The sequence below is a fragment of the Magallana gigas genome, chromosome 1 (genome assembly GCF_963853765.1).
Source record: "Magallana gigas chromosome 1, xbMagGiga1.1, whole genome shotgun sequence".
Lineage (NCBI taxonomy): Eukaryota > Metazoa > Mollusca > Bivalvia > Ostreida > Ostreidae > Magallana > Magallana gigas.
Window position 1 is genome coordinate 17,980,509 of NC_088853.1, and position 21,136 is coordinate 18,001,644.

General features: G+C 30.4%; 1 protein-coding gene and 1 long non-coding RNA gene across 3 annotated transcripts; one reads left to right on the forward strand and one right to left on the reverse strand.

Annotated features, from left to right (window-relative positions):
- Positions 1-5,714: 5,714 nt before the first annotated feature.
- On the reverse strand, positions 5,715-7,590 carry LOC105326710 (uncharacterized). The gene is made up of 2 exons (XR_010713998.1): positions 6,889-7,590; positions 5,715-6,372 (listed from the first exon to the last, which is right to left on the reverse strand). It is a non-coding gene; the product is annotated as an uncharacterized lncRNA (long non-coding RNA).
- A 5,489-nt stretch (positions 7,591-13,079) lies between these two features.
- LOC136275437 (ryncolin-1-like) lies at positions 13,080-20,765 on the forward strand. Of its 2 annotated transcripts, none has more exons than XM_066084652.1 (5): positions 13,080-13,573; positions 17,644-17,777; positions 18,142-18,238; positions 19,180-19,347; positions 20,029-20,765. In XM_066084652.1, the coding sequence occupies exons 1-5, from the start codon at positions 13,285-13,287 to the stop codon at positions 20,283-20,285; spliced, it is 945 nt and encodes a 314-aa protein (XP_065940724.1). In that variant the 5' UTR covers positions 13,080-13,284; the 3' UTR covers positions 20,286-20,765. The 2 variants fall into 2 exon arrangements, with proteins under 2 accessions (XP_065940724.1, XP_065940727.1); XM_066084655.1 differs by lacking the exon at positions 13,080-13,573 and adding an exon at positions 14,980-15,069.
- The last annotated feature ends 371 nt before the right edge of the window (positions 20,766-21,136 follow it).

The following is a 21,136-nucleotide window of genomic DNA, read 5'->3' on the forward strand; positions in this document are numbered from 1 at the left end:
GCTAAACACCGGAAATCTAGGTAGGTATTTAAATTTGCGTATTCATTTCCATATTTTGCATCAAATTCAAATTTAACATTTATTTGTTTGCTAATACTTGATACCTTTGAAATTCTTACAATGTTTGCCATCGCTTGCATTGTGATTTCTTTTTATTCACACTATTTATTTTTCATTTTATTTATTTTAATAAGTGCATATTAAAAGTAAAGTCTTTGGTCTTCTTGGCCCTACTAGCGAAAAAAGTTTGAAAGTCACGACATTGTAAATATTTCTTGTTGGATATGTTAATAAACATTAAAACATTTTTTTTAATTATTAGAGATTTTTTACTTATAGAGGCTGAATTGTCAACAAATGACTAATTTGATTGACCTCAAAAATTCAAAAATGATTGTTTTCTCATATACCGCTATAAAGTATGGAAAAAGCATCGTGTCTAATATCTTGGATTTAAGGGGAAAAAATCCTATTGCTTTGTCCAACGTTCTCCTCGGAATGGAGATCAATAATTCGATATTGTTTAAAATGACATTGACCATCCAATTTCTTTATATTTGGATGAAGAAGTTATTTAACATTCAAATCACAATTTACTTCCAATTTGCTTATTAAAGTTGGATTACAGTACATGTAAAGGAACATTATTTTTAATTTCAGGTGACAGTATGATCAACGCTGGCTACTCTAGCGCCAATCTGAACGGTATGGCGTTTAGTACCATGGACCGAGACAACGATCAGTATAGTGGTCACTGCGCCACTAAGTATGGTGGGGGATGGTGGTTCAACAACTGTCATGACGCCTTCCTGAACGGACCCTGGCCCCCGGAGTATTGGCACGACCCATGGAGACCGACCATATCAAGTGTCAGCAACATAGCGGAAATCAGACTGATGATTAAACCGACATAGATGCATGCTGAATTGAAATGAAATACTGTATATTTTTTACATGCAAAAAAAATTGTTCGATGGGTTGTGAGAGCATCGTCGTTACGAATATTTCTTGCTGATTATCATCTTTCCCCCAGTAAATCTCAAAATAAAATAGTCGCGAATAAAATTCCATTAAACATACATTGGATAAAGACTCTATTTGATAACAGTTTTAGTTATACATGTGTAGTCTAAAGATTCATAATAAATCAGATTATCTAGATGTGCAGTATGTCATTTTTTTATTTGACATTTTTTTTATAACTGCTTTTTAATTAATTTTCTAAAGAAAGGTCATTATATAATATTGTTCTCTAAATTGCCGTGGTATACTGTCACATACGTTTACAAAAGTGTTTGATATTTTGATATCTGAGTAAAACAATAAATAAATGGAAAATGAATTAGACTACTTCTATCATTATTGAAGCAGTTTTGTGTTGTCTTTATTTTATGTTGATTTTTGGGTTTTTTCAATCATTAGGCAAGAACAAATTTACAACTTTGTTTTTTTTTTTACTTTTATCGAATAACAGAACACGTTTACAACTTGCGTCGGAACATCCTGCTGCCTCGCTCTGTTCTTTGTTCCTTATGTTGAAGGTGTTTGTTTTTGGTATCATTCACAAGTGAACAAGGTCGAATCCATTAATGTTGTTACTTATATAATATAGCCTCGACTGATGATGGTTTGAGATTTTACCAAATTGACCTTAAGTACTACCAATATTTTGAACTATAAATGATAATGGCTTAAATGACCATCAAAATGATTTTGTTTTGCATACAATGCATATGACAGAATGATATCCCTTTCAAGCGCGAGAATAAACACTTTTCTCGTTAATATGATGTAAATTTGTATACGTGAAACCATATCTTTTCCATTGTGGTATATTATGTGTCCATTTTTTTCCTTAAATGCTTGCAAAACCTACTTTTAGAAATAAAAGTTAAAAACTAACCGAATGGCTGGATATGAAGATGAAACATAGATTTAAAAAAAAATAATTTTAAACCAATGAATAGGTACCTAGTGCAACGTATCTCAAAACTTTGTTCTTTAAGGTATCCCACTTCTCAATGTTCTTGTATCAAGAATTTCTTGAGAGGTATATCATTGAAATATGTAGACGAAACATACTTAAGAGTAAAAATCAACAAGCATCAAGCATTCCATGGAAAGTGGAAAAATTATTTTTTGAAAAGCTGCTTGTATATTATTGAATTTAATCTACTTCACACAAAATCCCTGATAAACAATGATTTTTGTCATACTATGGGACTGGTATCCAAGGAAATTTATTTCCTTAGTTACGGGTGCACAAATCTTTGAAAATAAAACAATGATTTTAGCTAAACATCTACGTAAATTATTCCTTTACATGATATTATATAGTATTTTGCTTTTTGTATTTATTATAAGATTGAGTTTTCCCATTTTTAGGAAAAAATAAAATTTTAAAATATTTCATTGTTATTGTTGCCATGACAACAGGAGGAGAACATGCATTTAGACGCTTATCAATTTTCAAAAATTGCACATCTTTATCACTTTATATGCAAAATCTACAACCACTGCTGGAAAAATGAATTATGTATTTCTGTTAGTGATCATCTGTACTATAAATATGCAAAATAAAATCCATAGGCAACTTTGATGGGGGAAAGTTGTACAAGGTTTAAAAGTACATGTATATCAAATTTGCATTTTAAGCTTTTACAAAGGGGTAAAGGTAACATAAAAACCAAGTATTATTAAATTGAATAGATCATATTGTACCTTATTTCTAAAATATTCCCTGGTTCAAGATGCACAATAAGTCAAATTTTCTATTTTATAAAGTTTTTTTTTAAAATGACATTTTAAAGATCAATCATTTTCATCTAAAATTAGAAAACATGGACACACGGACGTAAGGGCAAATATAAGGTAAAATACTTATTTCATTTATAAATGAGGTATTTTACTCCTCAATGTGGATGAATCATAAATTTAGTGAACATCTGCATACAAAACAATCATTTAAAATATTATGTACCAAGAAAAACAAGGGAAGGAGGTCAGGTTTTACCACCTGAGTTCATTTGATTTGACCTTTTTGTACTTAAAGTGCAATTCTCAACATAATCACAAAAAATGTGAACAATAACATCATATACCAATATTGTTTTTCATTATATAAGTACTATAATGATGGTCAGAATGAATATATAAAATAAATATATATATAATATATATTTTGTTTAAGTTGCATCTTTCCTGACCTTTTTGTACTTAAAATTAGCCAACATTTAATAATAAGTGTGATTTGAAATAAAAGCTTTCTAAATGTTTAGATTTCTTATGATTTCAATGCAGTTTTCTGGATATTTTTGTTTTCCACTTTATAAATAAGATATCATATATAAATGTTTAGAAAGAGGGCTTTAAATGTAAAATTCTTACAAAAATATTCGAGGTTTTTTCTTTTTATTTGAAACAGTTTACACTAAAAGTCTATCACCTATAAGGCCAGCATTTTTTTATTTTTAGGTTTACAAACCCGCCGCTCGGTTTTCTGAGTTTTTAGAAAAAAAATAAAATTACAAAAAAGATCTTTTTTTTCTCCCCGACAGCAAATTTTTCCTAGTAGGAAAAGTGTATCGTCATTGTTATCACAGAGGCATAAAATCTGCTCTTTTTGTGTCATGATAGACAAATTTCTTACGCATCTTTTTCTCGTGCTACCTTCTTCAGAGAAGCTTCTACAAACACTCTGCTGTAAGTTTCATACTTTGAAGTTTTACCGACAGTGTTGACCAGTGGCTAGACGAGATAGTCACTCCTCACTGAACATGGCTTCGATAGTTACCTGTGCAGCTGTTTTCAAGTACATCACTGTAAAATGATTCACTTTCTTTTTGTGTTGAATTAGCATATGTATTCATTGGCCTTTCAAAAAATTTATTTTACACACGGAGTGAGAGAGAGAGAGAGAGAGAGAGAGAGAGAGAGAGAGAGAGAGAGAGAGAGAGAGAGAGAGAGATGTATTAGAGATATTATAAATTTCTGCAGTAACATGAACACATTTTAAAGTGACCTGCCTAGTGAATTTAAAAAAAATCATATAATTCTTTGTGCATTTTCCGTTATTTTCAATTAAAATTTACCATTACATAATTATTTGCATAGTTGTACTTTGTACATGGAAATTCAACAGGATAAAATACATGCACACATATAGTTGCAGTGATTTTATCGAGTCTGTTCACATTCACAATGTTATGTTTGAGTTTTCTCACATATAAACACCCAAACCAATTTTGTAAATAAAATGTGAGAGATTAATGAAGTTGAATATTTTTTAACTGCAGAAAACATGAAAGTAATAAATATTTTGTATATTAATAATTATATACTAGTATCATAAAGGAGAAAACATTATGACTTAATGTACATAAAATTAAGGTTTTTTTAAAAAAATGAAATGTTGACATGTCCGACAATAGTCTGACTAGTAACTTTGAATCTTGGGCTAGTAACTTTGTGGCCAAATTTTGTAATTGCACACCCCAATAAAAGCTGTATGTCTAATCTTCTATTGTACTATTTCAGTGATATGTTACACAGATGACATACTTTTCACATCCCATGCTACACTTGATGCAGTTACACACCACTATCATGAAGTTGTCATTCATTATATTATTAGAATAAAGATGTCATAAAAAATAATTTTCCTCCTACAGAACTTTACAACTTTGTGGTTCGTAAACCTAAAAATAAAAAAATTGTAGGTCAAAAGAGATTTTTATTTTTATTTTTATTTCCTCCTCCTACGGAACTTTATCATTTTGTTGTTTGTAAACCTAAAAATAAAAAAATGCTGGCCTAAAGCTCTCTGAAGGGCACGTAATTATTTAAAATGACCTCAGCTTAGAAGAAAGATATGCTCTTCATCTCTAAATGTAATACTGAATCTCCAGTCTACTCTAACATGTCTAAGAGATTTCAAGTTGTTCTGATAAAATCAAACACCAATAAGATTATTGGGGGGGGGGTGGAAGTCCATCATAATTCATTTTTCAATATGTATATTTAAGAAAAAACATTGCTGCATGAAAAAGTATGTGCAGAGATGTTATTTAAAAAGTGGAGGTCAGAAAAAGAAATCAAGGAGGTAACTTATTCCTCAGAAGGCGAAATATCCAATTTAGATGTTCATCTGATTATCATATTATTTTATAGTTGAACACAGTCACCAATAGTTTCTATCTTTCACTGATATCAGCCCGAATCATATTTGGATGTAACTATAACAAATAAATGACAATAATTATTTCAGTTAAATTGGTCATATCCGCCCCCTCCCAGCACCCATGCATGCAGGAATTTCACATAAGAAAAATTGTCTCAACAATATATGTAACTATATGCTTACTTTGAGAATTGATCTACTAAGCCACTTTTAAAAAGTGTTCTGTCCATCTCCCTACTCGATCAGTAATTAAACTTTTTGTCATTAAGATGGGGAAATATTTTTTCTTCAAAATCTAATAATCAATTATTTTACATAAAATTGAATTGGTCTGCAAAAATTCAGAGAAATATTTTGACAGTCAGCTGATATAGATAGTACAGTAGCCTTAATATCAATATGTGAATTGTTGGTTTATATTCTTATGCATGAATTTATTTCCTATTTAGTCTTGGTTTTGTCAATGTCATCAGGTCAGTTCAAATAGCTTGACATAAACCTGTATTACTGCTTTTACTGCAGAACTTGCTGAATGCTCTATCTAACATGGATTTTATTCTTTATTTAACAGTGTAAAGTAAACACAAATAAAACAATCTTATGAATATCAACTTTAATTTTTACCATCATTAATTGTAATAATTTTCACTGAAAATAATTCAACAACTCAAATGATCAAGTGGTAATAAATCATTATGCATCAGCATTGACATATGAACACATCTTATTTTCAAAAATAGACAGAGTATAAGTCAGGCACACATTTACTTTGAAATAGTTCAGAAAATACTTGTTTGTACCATTGTATTTAACCCAAATATCCCTATATATAATTATATATAATTTTGAATTCTATTTGATAAGATTTTCAGTTTTAGTTGAAAGCCAGCTCTTCTATTCTGTGGAACAAAGTGGTTAACATAGCTGTTTATCTTCAAGGATGAAAGAAATTCTGCTAAAGAAAATCATCCCTTGTCAACTATAGTATTTGTTGGTCTGGGTTTTTTTTCAATTGCACTTTCACCCTCTTCTTTTGCGAAATTTAAATATTTCAAGCATTGTCTCTGTCATCTGTCTGGTATGAATATTTTAATTTTTGTGTAGACATGGTAGATTTTAGTGTCCATCCTCATTTAAGTTGATTCATTTGGCTTGCATGTGACACATTTTCTGTTTACAACTCACTAAGTTATCTGTAATAAAACAAAGAACCTGTTATAACTCATACACCTTTCCATCCCCTATTTAATTAAACTGTCTTGAAAACTCATACAGTAAAATATTTTACTGTTATAAGTCATTTAATATATGTGTAAAATCTTGACTTTTTCTAGCAATATGGTACAAATAGTTGATTTTATGTGAATACAACATTAATTACCAAGATATAGAATAATAAGAAGACTGATCAATTATTCACACAAGATACATTTAGACATGGATTTGTATACATGTAGCTACCATATAGTCTATACATGTATGTTAATACATTTTTCATTAAAAGTTTATTGTCCTTGATGCACAAACACTATGTACAATTAGCAATCACGTATACATTTTCTTTGTCATGTTTAAACTTTTATTTATAATGTTGTGTGCATTGACATGTTAATCCGAATTTTCACGAAGATCTACAGCATCCACTATTTCTCCCGTTAAAGAAATGTTTGCCAGTAGAAAATAAGAAACTAGTAAAAGTTGTCACTTACCATGATAATGAACTAAATAAACACTTCTATTATCCAGAAACTAAAATCCATAGTCGTCTCACTTCAGCTCCGTAGAAATATTGGATGTAAACAATGTAAACAAAATACCGTTTTTACCTCCTTTCGTAAGAGAGTCATATCAAAGGGAGGTAATTAGAGTAAAACTTGCACGTTTCCAGGTGTATAAAATCAGTATTTATTTATAAACGGGTGACTTGCCTAAAGATTTTTTAATTGATTCTTCTAGAACAAATGTCATAATATAAATATGTAGTGTTAGTTAACCTTGACATGGTTGTAGAATTTTATAAAAGTGCACTGAATTGACTGGTGTTTGCATGCAAAATTAACAAGATAAAACGGGTATAAATATCAAAGGATGAAGTAAATGTAAATTCTTAATGATGTTTAAATTACAGCAAAGTGTTTTGTAGTATAAAAAATTATTGATAGAGTTTTGAGATGATTTAACATAATATTGTATTTGTATATACAAAAATTTTCATGTTAAAATGAAGTACAAATCAGTCAGTCTAAAAGCACGTGGTTTCCATAGTAACAGCACGAATAAAAAAAAATTACCCAAATATTTTTAATACAATCTTCATTCTGATTATCTTTATATGTGTTTTTATCATTATTGTTTTTATGTCACTTTCCATATTTTTCACAAAATGCTCGATGCTTGCTGATTTTTACTCTTAAGAATACAAAGATAACGGGAGGTCAGTTTTCATCCCTCTGAGTTATGGCCATTTAATTTGACCTGTTTGTACCTAAAAAGCGGCTTCAGCCTAATTAGTATTTGTCGTCAGTATTTTTGATCAAGCAAACTCTTTCATTAAAATCTTGTTTTTATTTATGCACAATGGTTACACTAAATAGAGGGATTACAACAAGTTGTGTACGAAGATGCATAAAGTACTATGTGCGGTATTATGCATTTCTTGCCCCCAAAATTAAAGTTTTATTACAAGCTTTAAAAATAAGATGGAAGATAGTTAAAATCGTAATGAAAATAAGGGTGTTAAAGTTTATCACCAAAGTGACGTCATAATGTAGAATTGACGTCATGAAGATTGTCTTATTTTGATAAATTAATGTTTTGTAGCAAAATGTGGGTGTTTTCCGATGGTTTTTTCACTGGGAAACATCGAGCGCATGCCTGCTCAAGTACCATTTTTTTAGTATAACGTATATAATTATCTGAAGAAAAACATATGTTAAAATTGTACTTGAGCAGACCTGCGCTCTATATTTCCGAATGCAAAATATAAAGCAAAAATGAGAATATTTTTGTTTGTTTGCACATTTGCGAGAATTAGGTCATTTGGATGACATCATAGATAAATAGCGAATAAGCAATGCTACTAAAATGAAGATTAAAGTGATAGGCGTCCGCTGTACAATGATTTTTGAAGTTTTGGTTTTTATACGATACTATTTAAATATTGGTTAAAATTGGGGGCATATATTAGACCAAACCGCACATAGTCCTTTGTATATGACCTTTTTGCACTCAAAATCGACAATATTGTAATAGTTTTATTTGAAATAAAAACATTTTGAATATCAAAAATTTTATAAGATTGATCCAGTTTGCCTATATATGTATTCAATATCATTTTGACATAATAAAACATGGGGGTCAGAAATGTCAAAATTTAGATATGTGGCTTCAGAGGATCAAATGTTCACAAAATGTGGCTTCAAAATTCAGACATTTTCTATATATTTGCAAGAATTTATGTTAAACGTCTATCATTCTCTCAAAATTTAGTTTTGTACAAGTCACACCAGGACCAAAAGAACATGTTACAAACCTATCAAATGTAAAAAATGTGTATAATGAATAAAGTATAATAAAAAGAAAAGTGTATTACAAATTCATAAAATTGCTTGTTTCTGTCATCTTCGTCTAGAAAACCTACCGAAAGAGAAAATAGTTCCCAAAAAACTTGTTTGTTTCTTTAATTCAAATGGATTTCCTTCATGAATGTTGTATAATTATAAAAATGATGATCATTGTGTGAGGATTAAATTGATAAATTCATTTTTATTAAAAATATAATGAACATCTGCGTGAGATACCTTAAGTAAAATTACATTATATTTTTTATCGCTGTCCCAAATTAAAGTTTTAGATAAAATATTCTTTAATAGGATGGGGGTGTCACTTCCTTACTCAACTACTCCGTTTTATGCATAACGCATTATTTCATTGTTTATAAAAAAAAAAGGCAAATTTTTACTACAAATCTGACGTGATATTAATATATATATATATATATATATATATATATATATATATATATATATACAATGTCTGCGTATTTTTTCTATACTTTAAACCAAAAGTTGTCAAATCAAAAGTATCTACCTGATGGTCCGCCTTTCTGTTAATTAGTCAAACCGCGTTCTTAGTTACCCCGTTCTGAAAATGTTTTTTCCATTAAACAAAACTGTCTTTAAATCATTCCATCTTATTTATTAGATTTTTTGTAATAACCAGAGATGCCCGACCTAAGGCATCTGTCCGCAACGCATGATGAACTCGTACCACACTTTCTGCCTTGACGTTAATTAGTTTAGTTTTGATAGAAGGAACTTTTCAGAACGGGTGCCGAGGAATGCGGTTAGACTAATTAACAACACGACGGAATGTTAGGGGCGAGTGAAACATTGGACAGATTGTTTATACTTGATAACTTTAGTTTAAAATATGCAAAACAATATTCATCCACAAGCGTTTTATTTTTTGTATTTCATACATTTTTAAGCATGATAGATTGGTATTAAACCTTGTACAATAAATTGTTAACAATGCACAGATAAAAGACTGTTTTTGAAAGAAAAAAAGAAGATTGCCCTCCCCCAATTCAACTTCCCCGTTTTATGAACACATGTATACATCATTCATTATTATAGATCGACGTAGTATAAATGATAGTGAAATTTGACCTAAAGAACAACGCGCTAAATACCAACACACTAGTTTGCCATTAAATGAAAAAAGTTTGCTTTTTTTTCCTGTCAGATGCAAAAAAATGAATTAAACCCACATACATGTATGTATCATCCATTTCAGATAATAATTTGCATCCCTGTCCGTTCCTTTAAATACCAAGCCATGCTGGGTTTTTTTAATTTCAAATCTAAAAAAATATGTTATAAAAGCAAATAAGAAAAAAAATTAATTAGTATATATAAAAAAGAAAAGAAAAAAAAATCTACCTATTAAGCATTGTATCATTTGAATTTGTTAAGTGCTAATTCCTGCACTTCAGTGAGATATCATCTAATGTACAGTTATTTCATCATTTTCATTTTGTTCTAAATGCTGTCAATTCAGATAACATAGGACAACAGGAAATAACCATTTACCGCAGTTTTTCATTAAAAAAGATTTTAGTTCAGTGGATACAAATTATTTAGAGTTATAATTGCAGGCTAAATTTCAAATCATCTTGAAACTATGAATGTGGGCTTGATCAAATGGAAAATAATTACATATCTTCGCCTAAAAGGTTTTGGGTACCTTTTTGAGAAGAAAAAAAACGTTAGCGGAGAACGTTCTTTAAGCAAAAATCCTAGTTCTTTGATTAATGACGTAGAATTAAAACCTTATGGTTTCATAATATTTCTTTAACAATAAAATTAGGTGTTTACTTTATCCTACCCCGAGCCATGGCTTTACGAACGCTTTGATATATGTAACAAACAAACAAAAATATATGAAACAATGAACTGCAACTATCTTACTTTGGCTCTGAAAACACATGAAATATAATTGTAAAGGTTTTCTTCAATTGAACTCCAAACAAATTAACCTGTTATTATTGACACGCTAATTGATTTCCAGACGTTGTCTAATGAAAAAAAAAAATCAAACAACAAAATAATATTGCTTCTATCAGATATACATTATTTTTTTTAATCTGAATACATTTTTTTTTTCGATAAATCACGTCTTTAGAATATGAAATGTCACGTTGTAAATTTTAAAATTTACCGAGTGGTAGAAAATACTAGATTTACAAGTTGTCGTATAATTTTATATTTACTGCCATCCAGTAAATTCAAAATGTTTGAGTCTGGAAAAGAATTTATCAGGATTATCAGGATTATGAATCATTGATCCTTTTGAAGATCGACTGCGGCCTGCCTCTGTCTACTGTAATATTGAAACATAGGGCGGGGGCTGGACGGTAAAGATTTATCTAATTATCTATCATCTCTCTCTCTCTCTCTCTCTCTCTCTCTCTCTCTCTATCAAATCATTCAGTCATTTATTTTATATACTATAAATATCCATATATATCATATTATTCCATTTATTCAGCTTTCTTTTTTCCAACCTTCTATCTTAATGTTAGTCCGTTTAACCGCATGTCTGTAAAACCATATGGTTGTTAGAATGTTATTAATACAATATGATTTTATTACGTTTAAACAAACACAATTAAACAGGAAACTGTCTACTGATGTTTAACAAAAGAGAATTTCTTTCTTTTGCATTTCAATTTCTACCAAAAAAAAACTAGAATACAATCTGAATTTGAAATTGTTGGTGTTTTTTTCTTTTCTTTTCTTTTTTGGTTATGCCATTTAGAGAAGCCTTAGCTGTAGCGCAACATTCCACAGAACTTGGACAGATTTTAAAAAGGGGTTTGGCATGCAATACCTACTGAATCAGTCAGTAATGTTATACCATTAACATTTAAAAAGAATCAGGCATAAATTAGCATAACCCATACAATCGCACATGATATCACTGTTACACACATTATTCAACGAATTAAATCGCAAAATTAATAGGAGGGGTTCTGCACGAAGACAAAATACATTTAAGAATGTACTTTAAGTTAACCTTTTTGTTTATGAAAATATATAGAAATGTGTCAAATATTTTAACATTGTTTCATGATAAAACCTAATGACAGGTTGATAATTTCTATTTCATTTTTTAACGGTAATGAGATAGTATTAATAAAAAGTAACACAATTTTTGCGTTTGTTACTTAATCATTCTATTTCATACTTATGCTGAAGTTGTGAAAATGATTCTCATTAAATAATAATATCGTTTTATTTTGTGGGATTTGTGGGTTCTACTCATCCAAATAGTTTCCTCCTTTTTATTATATGTGCAAGCGTATCCACGATATTGTTGCATTCGTTTAAACCTTTTTTTAATTCACAAAGAGGTGAACCATATACCTATATTTTAAATAAGTGTTTGCCATTTTAGGGGACATTATGCTTGATCCACAAACACAGAACTTATATAGTATGTTGTTTAGTACTTGGTCGAGACAACGATTTTAATAGTGGTAAATGTGCCACAAAGATCCGGTGGTTCTACCATTGCCATGACAGATACCTAAACGAAATCTTTAAAACGTAAAATCAATGTTCATTAAATCTAAACGAAAGATTGCAACCATTTCAGTACTTATTTTGATATATTTTTTTTTAATTGAACTTTCACAAATTCTCATATCAGAATATAAGCAAATTAAGCGCATATGGTTGTAATATATACATAAACAAATCTTATAAGAGTATTTGTTTGCCTGTGAATTTGATAATTAAATATAATGTAAATGTATATATTGGTATAGGTATTACTCCCTAAATTTTACATGGTAATCTAAGCTAGTGTTAGTATACATTTTCTTAGATGGAGAGAAAAAATCAAAGGTGACATTAGGGGGAAGAACACAGATGGCAATGATTGTTTCAAACGTTGAAATATAACTTTCCAAAAAAGTATCGAACACTGGCAGATGGTTGATACAGTTTTTACATGCATTTGTTTTAGATGCATGAATAGAATGATTATTTTTTCGCCTATGAATGTTTTATTATCATACTTTCCGAAAAGGATTAAATATTTATTAAAATATGATAGTTTTCTTTAACTTTATTTTCAAATCTTCCGATCTGTTGTTTGTAAAAAAATTGAATTTGCAAAACATCGATCTGTTAATGACGATGGCCGGTTCTTTGTTTTATCAATAATGTATATACAGTGTCATATTTTTATGATGGATTGCGAAACACAATCTGAATAAATATCATTAAAAGATAATCAGTTTGAGAAAACTGTTGATAAGTCATGACATGCGCATCCGTTGTTAGTCAACGCTTATCTATTAATCATTTCAAATCCCTTTATATTTTTCGAAACAAAAGACGTTTATGTGTAGCTAAGGTTTTATTTTGGAAAATGATTGTTGTATCCTCTTTTTAAAAAACAAAGAAAACAATTGGCTTCCAATGACATGTAATGTCGATTTGAATATGGACTAGAAAAAAAATGCAATTTCCAAAAGCATAAAACATTGTGATTGTAACCCATTAACTCTTTGCTGATAGACCCGTGCTGGAGGAATGTTTCTCTATTTTGTTGTTTTCGCCATTCTTTGGATGCCAGTAACTCTACAATCGGTTAAGAAGCGATCTTTTTTAGTGACACCGAGCTGTGACGATAGAATTTCAAACATAGAGTTTGTAGCAGAACATCAGGCTCCATCGCGCATTTCGTGCGCTGCTATGTGTGACATTAACTGTGGATGTTTTGGGTTCAACTCTCTGGTAGAAAAGTGTCGGGTCCATCGGTCATGTGACGTCGTGAACATGACCTCAACTGAAGATGGCTGGAAATATTACCAAATTTACCGTAAGTACTTTTTCAATTAAAGGCCCAACTTTTAACAATCTTAAGCTTGGAGATTGTAAGCTGATGTTTTTAGACGGGGTCACATGACCCCGTCTATTGGTTCACTGTCAGCCGAAGTCTCAAACCGGATGGCACGCGTAGAACACATGAATTGAGTCTATGCGAAAGAAAATTGTGCAGTCCTCTATGTGTAAACCGAATTCTATTAAGAAAATAAACAAATAGATTTATTGATCAAAATATTCTTGCTCGGGTTCAATAGTTGTAGTGTTTTATGGAATGGAGTTACGTAACTGAATCCGCAACGCCATCAAAGATTCAGTTGGTGGACGAGCTCATAAAACCAATAGAAGAGGTTGAAGGTTGAATCGAAAGTAAAGTTCCCAAACGCAATGTGCCATTTTTGAAAAGTTGTGAATTTGAATACCGAACTTCATGCGCGAGCCGAGGTTAAAATACACAGATGTCCTACACATTAAATAGGTGTTTCATTGGCTTCCAGTCAACACGCGTTATGACTGCTGTTCATCTCTAAAAAAAATCTGTATATAGAAAATAAAAACAAGTCTGAATTTGCCTTTTCGTTCATTGACTCTTTAGTTAATTAAACTGAATTTAAATTTTGAACAATACATTGTAAGCAAAATCTATATAGATTATACATTTTGGGTGACCAATAGATTAATTGATATAAACAATCTTATCGATTGAAGAACCAAGGTAAGGTCATACGACACGTTCCTCGAGAATCTTTTTTGTATCTCCTCGTAATAAAGAGTTCCAATAAAAAACGTTAATTTTATAAGTACTTTAAAAATGATCAAAATTTACTTGAATATGGTTATATGTGTACATGGTCGAGTGGTTAGAACCGTGGCCACTCACTGCCAGAAGCGTATAGGTTCTAAAGGTCGTGAGTTCAAATCCCCGCCCCGGCGGAGATATACTTCTAATTTATATAGTGAATTTCCCTGTGCTGTAGATGTATTTATTTTTATATCAGCAATTCAAGTGTATTTTCAAGAAGATTATATAGGAAATTGCATACTCTAGTATTTTGCAGAAATGCCTGGTAAGGTACCCTAATTTTTTGCAAGAAAGCTTGTCAAAGTAGTAGTAAATCATTAACGAAGTCCTGGAAAATGTTATCTAAAATTTAGGAACGTGTCGTCTGACCTTAAATGTTAATGTTCATGTTGTCCGGCTTAGTTGGAATATACAATCATGTAATTTGTTTTAATTTTATGAGGCATTTTCTATACTTTATAACGGGCAAAACCAGTCATATTCATGATTTAAAAGAATTCTTTATCAATATCTTAATGCCTCTCCTCAGAAATTCAGCTGATCTTTCTCCCATTGATAAATATCTCGCACCAATATTAGACCTATGAATTCAGAGATAACGCATATTTGTTATGTTTTAAATTTTTAATTTATCGTGTGGTAGTACATGTAAATGAATAGGACTTATTTCAATTTTAAGAAGATGAAAAGTTAGTTTTTATCGTTGTTTTAAAATCTGATTTACAAATCCTTTATTGTAGCTTAAAATTAAATCGCTTTCGAAATTAAGTTCATTTTTCCAAGACACGCATTGAATTGTGCGTTTAATAAACGAGAGTGTATTGAAAGGACAAAGATCCCTGAAATGACAATGTCCTACAACATTTGTTAATTTTACTGTTAAAAGCGTTAACTTTCCATATTTTAGAAATTTTAAAATAAAACAAATCTGAATTAATAGCTAAAATTAACAATTTACAATTATCATATATAACAGCCAATCAGGAAAGGTCTACCCCAAAATACGACGTGATTCATTCACTTTTGGTCTCCATTTTCTGGTTTTATCTTTTTGAAAAGCAGATGACTGAATTCTGAGTATGATTTTGAATGACATTTCAGAAACGGTTGTATCGTGATTCGTGTAAATGATGCAAGAGTTTACACAAAAAAAGTAGTAAGTGGCGAACGAATTTAATTCTTACCTATTAATTTTATATGAATCGCTGCAAGAAAATCATGACAGGTAAGAAGGTCTAAAAAAATCAAAATGGCTACCGCGACAAATTTTTTTTTATTGTTATAGTACTTGGAATAATTTTATTATAAAACATAAATATTTTTAACGTCAGATGCCTGTGTTTGTTATCGGTACACAAATGTTCGGTTATTCAACAGTTTGATAGTTTTCGGAGTTTTCATAAACCTTGTATAACAGATACCGTCCGACTTATAGATTTTCCCTTTGATCACAAAATAAATAAATATAACGATTTCAATTATATACCTTTATATAGTTGTTTTGATTTTCCCGGTTAGTTGTAGTTTTTTAGAATTTTTCTTGGGGTCTTATTTTACATAATATACCGTTGTGTCAATTTTCTAAAATTATGAAGAACAGTCCCGGTCGGGATTTAGCAAAATTATGACAAAGTATCAGGCAATTGCAAAAAGCCGAACTTTAGCATACTACATGTAGATTGAAATAATTAATTCAAACTCATAATTTTGTTAACATAATGGAGGAAAACGTGAACATTTACAAATTCAAACTTTCAAGACCCTGCCTTTCAGTACTCTCAGTACTTTGATTATTTTTAGATAATGTGTCCGACCTAAAATTAGGTAGATAAAATGCAATTTTAGTCAAACATGTATGTCTTGGCACAGATTGAAATTTTTAAACAGTATACTATGTCAGAGAGAAGGAAATCCACTTGATGATAGATGTAGAACTGTAACAAAACACCTTTCTCACTGTACTCTAAAATTGGGTTATTTTGTAATGTAAACAGTAAACAGTAACTGTCGCCTTAAATATAACAGTATTGTACAGCGTATGATTTAGATATTGTATAACTGATATAAAGAAGAAGTCGAGTGATAGAAAGTGAATTTGCACGCAATTTCACTTCATAGATCTAACAGCTATTTCTGGTTACTAGAACTTATTTTCTTAAGTAATCACACACCTCAATGTTTTTAATCAAGAGTTTTTTGAGAAGTATATCGTTGCAATATTCAGACAAAACATACTAAAATTAAAGATAAAGGGAGGGGGGGGGGGCACTTTTCATTCCTCTGATCATAAGTGATGGCCAATTTAGTTTGAACTTCCAAAACTTGAAATGCAATTTCAGCCTAAATAGGATTTTATTTCAGCATTTTTGACTAAGCAAACTTATTTCTTGTTTTAAAGTATGCACAATGGTCATACCGAACAAACGGATTTGGTGAAAAAAAATGTACGAAGCTGCATACATTTTTTACGTTTTTGCACTGAAAATTGACAATTTCTACAATAGTTACAAGTTTATTAAAAAATAAAAAACCTTTTTAATATCACAAATTTTATCATGTTAATCCAGTTTGTCTAAGAAGGTATTTAGATTTTGTTTGACATAAGTAAACATAGGGGGTTAGTGATATCAAATTTGATATGTTTGGCTTCAAAGGTTTAATTCTAACAAAATTTAGCTATAAAAAAATTAGACAATTTCTATATATTTGCATGATTTTATGCTTAACGTCTTTAACTCTCTCAAGATTTGATGATGTACATGTCACACATAAACTAAGAAATATGTTACAAACCTATTAAATTCAAAAAAATGAACAATAAATAAAGTATAATAAAAAGAAAAGTACGTTGAAAATTCATATTTTTTTTTGTTTCTGTCTTTTTAATTTTGTCCAAAAAACCTTCCAGATTAAAATATATATATTCCAAAAATCTTTCTTAATTCAAAAGAATTTTCATTATGAATGTTGTGTAGTAATAAAATAATAATTTTTTGAGATGATTAAATAAATAAAATCACACTCATTAAAGTATAATGATCATCTGCGCAAGGAAATCAGTACGTCAGTAGTGAGATACCTTGAGAGAACGATGTAAGTAAACATAGGATGTAAATATTCATTTTGTTGAAACCGAGGAAGTTAAAATACTTTTTTTTCATTTTATGATTATTCTTTTTTTCTTAAGCTTATTATTTTCTTGTTTATTATTTCTTATGACATGTTAAAATATTAAATTCATGTCTATAATTTAAAACTTTAAGCACCCCCAGACTGTAAGGGTGTCATGGAGTCCGGAGAGAGCACTTCAGGATTATACGTAATTGACCCTTTTGGAGGTCGACAGCGGCTGGTCACTGTCTATTGTGATATGGATACAGACAATGGAGGCTGGACGGTAAAAGTTATCTACCTATCTATCTATCTATCTATCTATCTATCTATCTATCTATCTATCTATCTATCTATCTATCTATCTATCTATCTATCTATCTATCTATCTATCTATCTATCTATCTATCAATCTATCTATCTTTCTATCTATCTAACTATCTATCTATCTTTTTTTATTATTTTAAAACATGTAATCTCTTGCTGATACTTTGAAAAGAAAATCGATAAAATTATTGCTTTTACTGCTCATTGCAGATAAAGAAGAGTCATTGTTAAAAAAAATTCCATTCAATGAATAAATGATTACCATTCAGAGCAAACATTATATTGATTCAGTTGTGTATTATGATATCTTCATTTTCCTACAGGCCATTCAGCGCCGCCTGAGTGGTACCATGAACTTTAACAAAACTTGGACGGAATTCAAGAACGGCTTTGGCGATCCCCCAAACGCTTACTGGATTGGTCAGTTATATTACCCAATTGAATTTAGTGAATTATTTTTATCAATGGGTAAATAAAACATCAATCAATATATGACTCAGTTTGATACTAGTATGTCAAAGAGTACATACAATTATTACACGTCCGTAAAAGTGGTTATTTATGCGGGAGCTCGGGTGATTAAAGGTGGTTTCTTGGTAAGCCTAAACACACGCGTTCTAAAAATTGAAAACATTTGTGTGTTTAAAATACATCCGCTTTTTTGATACCCAGGCGTATTGTTAGACCAAAGAAAACCACCAGGGTAAATAGCATATTTTTTCAGTATGTTCGTGGTCGTATTCAAAACGCTTACTTAGTTTGGTCGCACACAGTGGACGTTTGCTATCCCCGTGATCGTTCTTTATTCTTAATTACCCATCCTTATTAGATATACAACGCCTGTGTTACATATATGTAGTACGTTAGTGAGTACGCAATTGATTTCTTTTATTCATGAACTTTTCTCCACGCGAAAGTATAAAAGCTTGATACTGCGTAATATAATCGTGGGAAGAATTCAAAAGTTAATAAGTTACTGCACCTTTCCTCATCTGTAAGTAATACTTTACATGGGTTTCAGATTCTTGTGAATAGATGACGCCAAAGCTTTTAAATAACTTTTAATAGATAATGAATTATCTAAAGATTTATTCAAAAGATGCAACAATTAAAAGCAGCTTGTAGTTTTTTTGATAAAGTAAACTTTTTGTTATATGTTGAAAATGTATACATTGTATAAAGTAAATAAACATGTTTGTCACATACCTATTTTATTTCTGATTTTAAAAAAGAATGATCATTTTTTATGAAGAGAATAAACATAATGTAAACAACGTTTAGAATAAGTCAGTAGATTAATTAATTTATTTCATGATGCCTATGTTAGAAATGAAAATATTTTTTTCTCATTCTACAAATAGGAAACGACGTCATTCATTATTTAACAAAGCGACTGCTGCATTTCTTGTATGTGATTTTCAAATTGAACAATGGAAGCATATTTCACCAGAAATACGAAGACTTTTCCATTGGTGACGAATCTACAAACTACACGCTCCACCTGGGAGGACCAAACACCGGAAATCTAGGTACGAAATTAAAATTGCTTATTCAAACTACTTATTTCGCTTTTTTGAATAAATGTATAGTGTATATATTTTTCGTATAATTACATTTTTTGATTCAAATTTGATGCAAAATACTAACTTCGCATCAAATTCGAATCGAAAATATAAATCTTTGCTGGCCCTACAGACCCTTAAGTGTTCTCACAACGTTTGCCATCTCAAGCATTAGTTTTCTTTTTCCATGCAATATTTATTTAAATCAATGTATATTGTTGATTTTCTATTTTGGTTTAATTGCCGATAATGAAAAAAAGCGAAGTTCACGTTATCCTAAATAGTTTTGATAAAATGGTTCATAATCGTTGAAAATCATTTTTTTTATTATTGTTAAATATTTTTCACTTAAAATGTAAGGCTTAATTAACAATAAATAGCTAATTAGATTCACTTTTAAAATTTGATAGATTAGTTCTTTAAAAAAAAATTTCCGTGATATCTTTGTACAAAGTCCAGTTTTTTAAAGGGAATCCATAAATCAATATTGTCTAAAATGGCCACGACCATCCAGTATTCTTATATCTGAACGGAATAGTGGGTAAACATGCCCAATTCATTGGGCTTTTCTTTTAGTTGCAATTCGCTCATAAAAGTTTACATATTACACATATATATACATATTACAGTATTTATTTTTGATTTCAGGAGACAGTATGATCAAAGCTAGCCACTCTAGCGCCAATCTGTACGGTACGTCGTTCAGTACCATGGACCGAGACAACGATCAGTGGAACAGTGTTAACTGTGCCGTAGCATATAAGGGAGGATGGTGGTTCAATGCATCTCATGACGCCTTCCTTAACGGACCGTGGCCCCCGGAGGATTGGTACGAACCATGGGTCCCAACCATAAGAAATGGCAGCAACATAGCAGAAGTCAGAATGATGATAAAACCGACATAGATGCATGCTGAAATGAAATACTGTAAACTGACGTTTATTTACTTGCTACTCGCAAGGTTCCCGAGAGCCCCGTCAGCGCAAACTTTTGTTTTCATCTCTAACTAGACCTCAAATGTTTTCCATGTAATTTACATCCTGATCACAAAAATTAGTCCCCATTCCATAAGATATAAAGTTGTTGCGACAAAGGGTTGGTTTTTCATATATTTTAGACTACCCGTTATAACAGATCTGGGATTTTTAACCGGTATTTTGCGAAGAAAGTCGTTGGTTTGCAGCACATCAGATAAAAACTCTACGTGATTACAGTTTTAGTGACAGTCTAAAGATTCATATAAAATGGAATTTATAAATATGCAGTAGTGTGTCTGTGTTGTTGTTTTTTTTATCCTTTTTATTTGGTATTTCCTATTTTCATATCATTATTTTTAAAAAGAAAACAAAGTTGTTCATGTTACTAAATTGTTGTGTAAAAATATCTCATACATTCTTTTGTTTTTCTCTTATTTGTAATAAAAAAAAATAAAAATAAAAAATAAAAAGATTGCATTTTCAGATGACTTCATGCATGGTCGTGTAATAATCTTCTAAAACAGTTGTTACATCGCTTAGTTCTATTTTCAATTTAAGGTGGAATATCCCTCTGATAAGAGAGATAACTTCTGTAGAAAATACTCTCTCTTGGTTTCTGTTAACTCACAATTATTAAGGCATGTAGCAACAAGGGACGCAATGCTGGGTCGCAATTTATGTTGGAAGGCAACATTTATTTATATTTGAAAATAAAAAAGAAAATTTGAACAGAACGAACTGAACATCAACATTAAGCAGGGGAAAAATAGTAAAGAAAA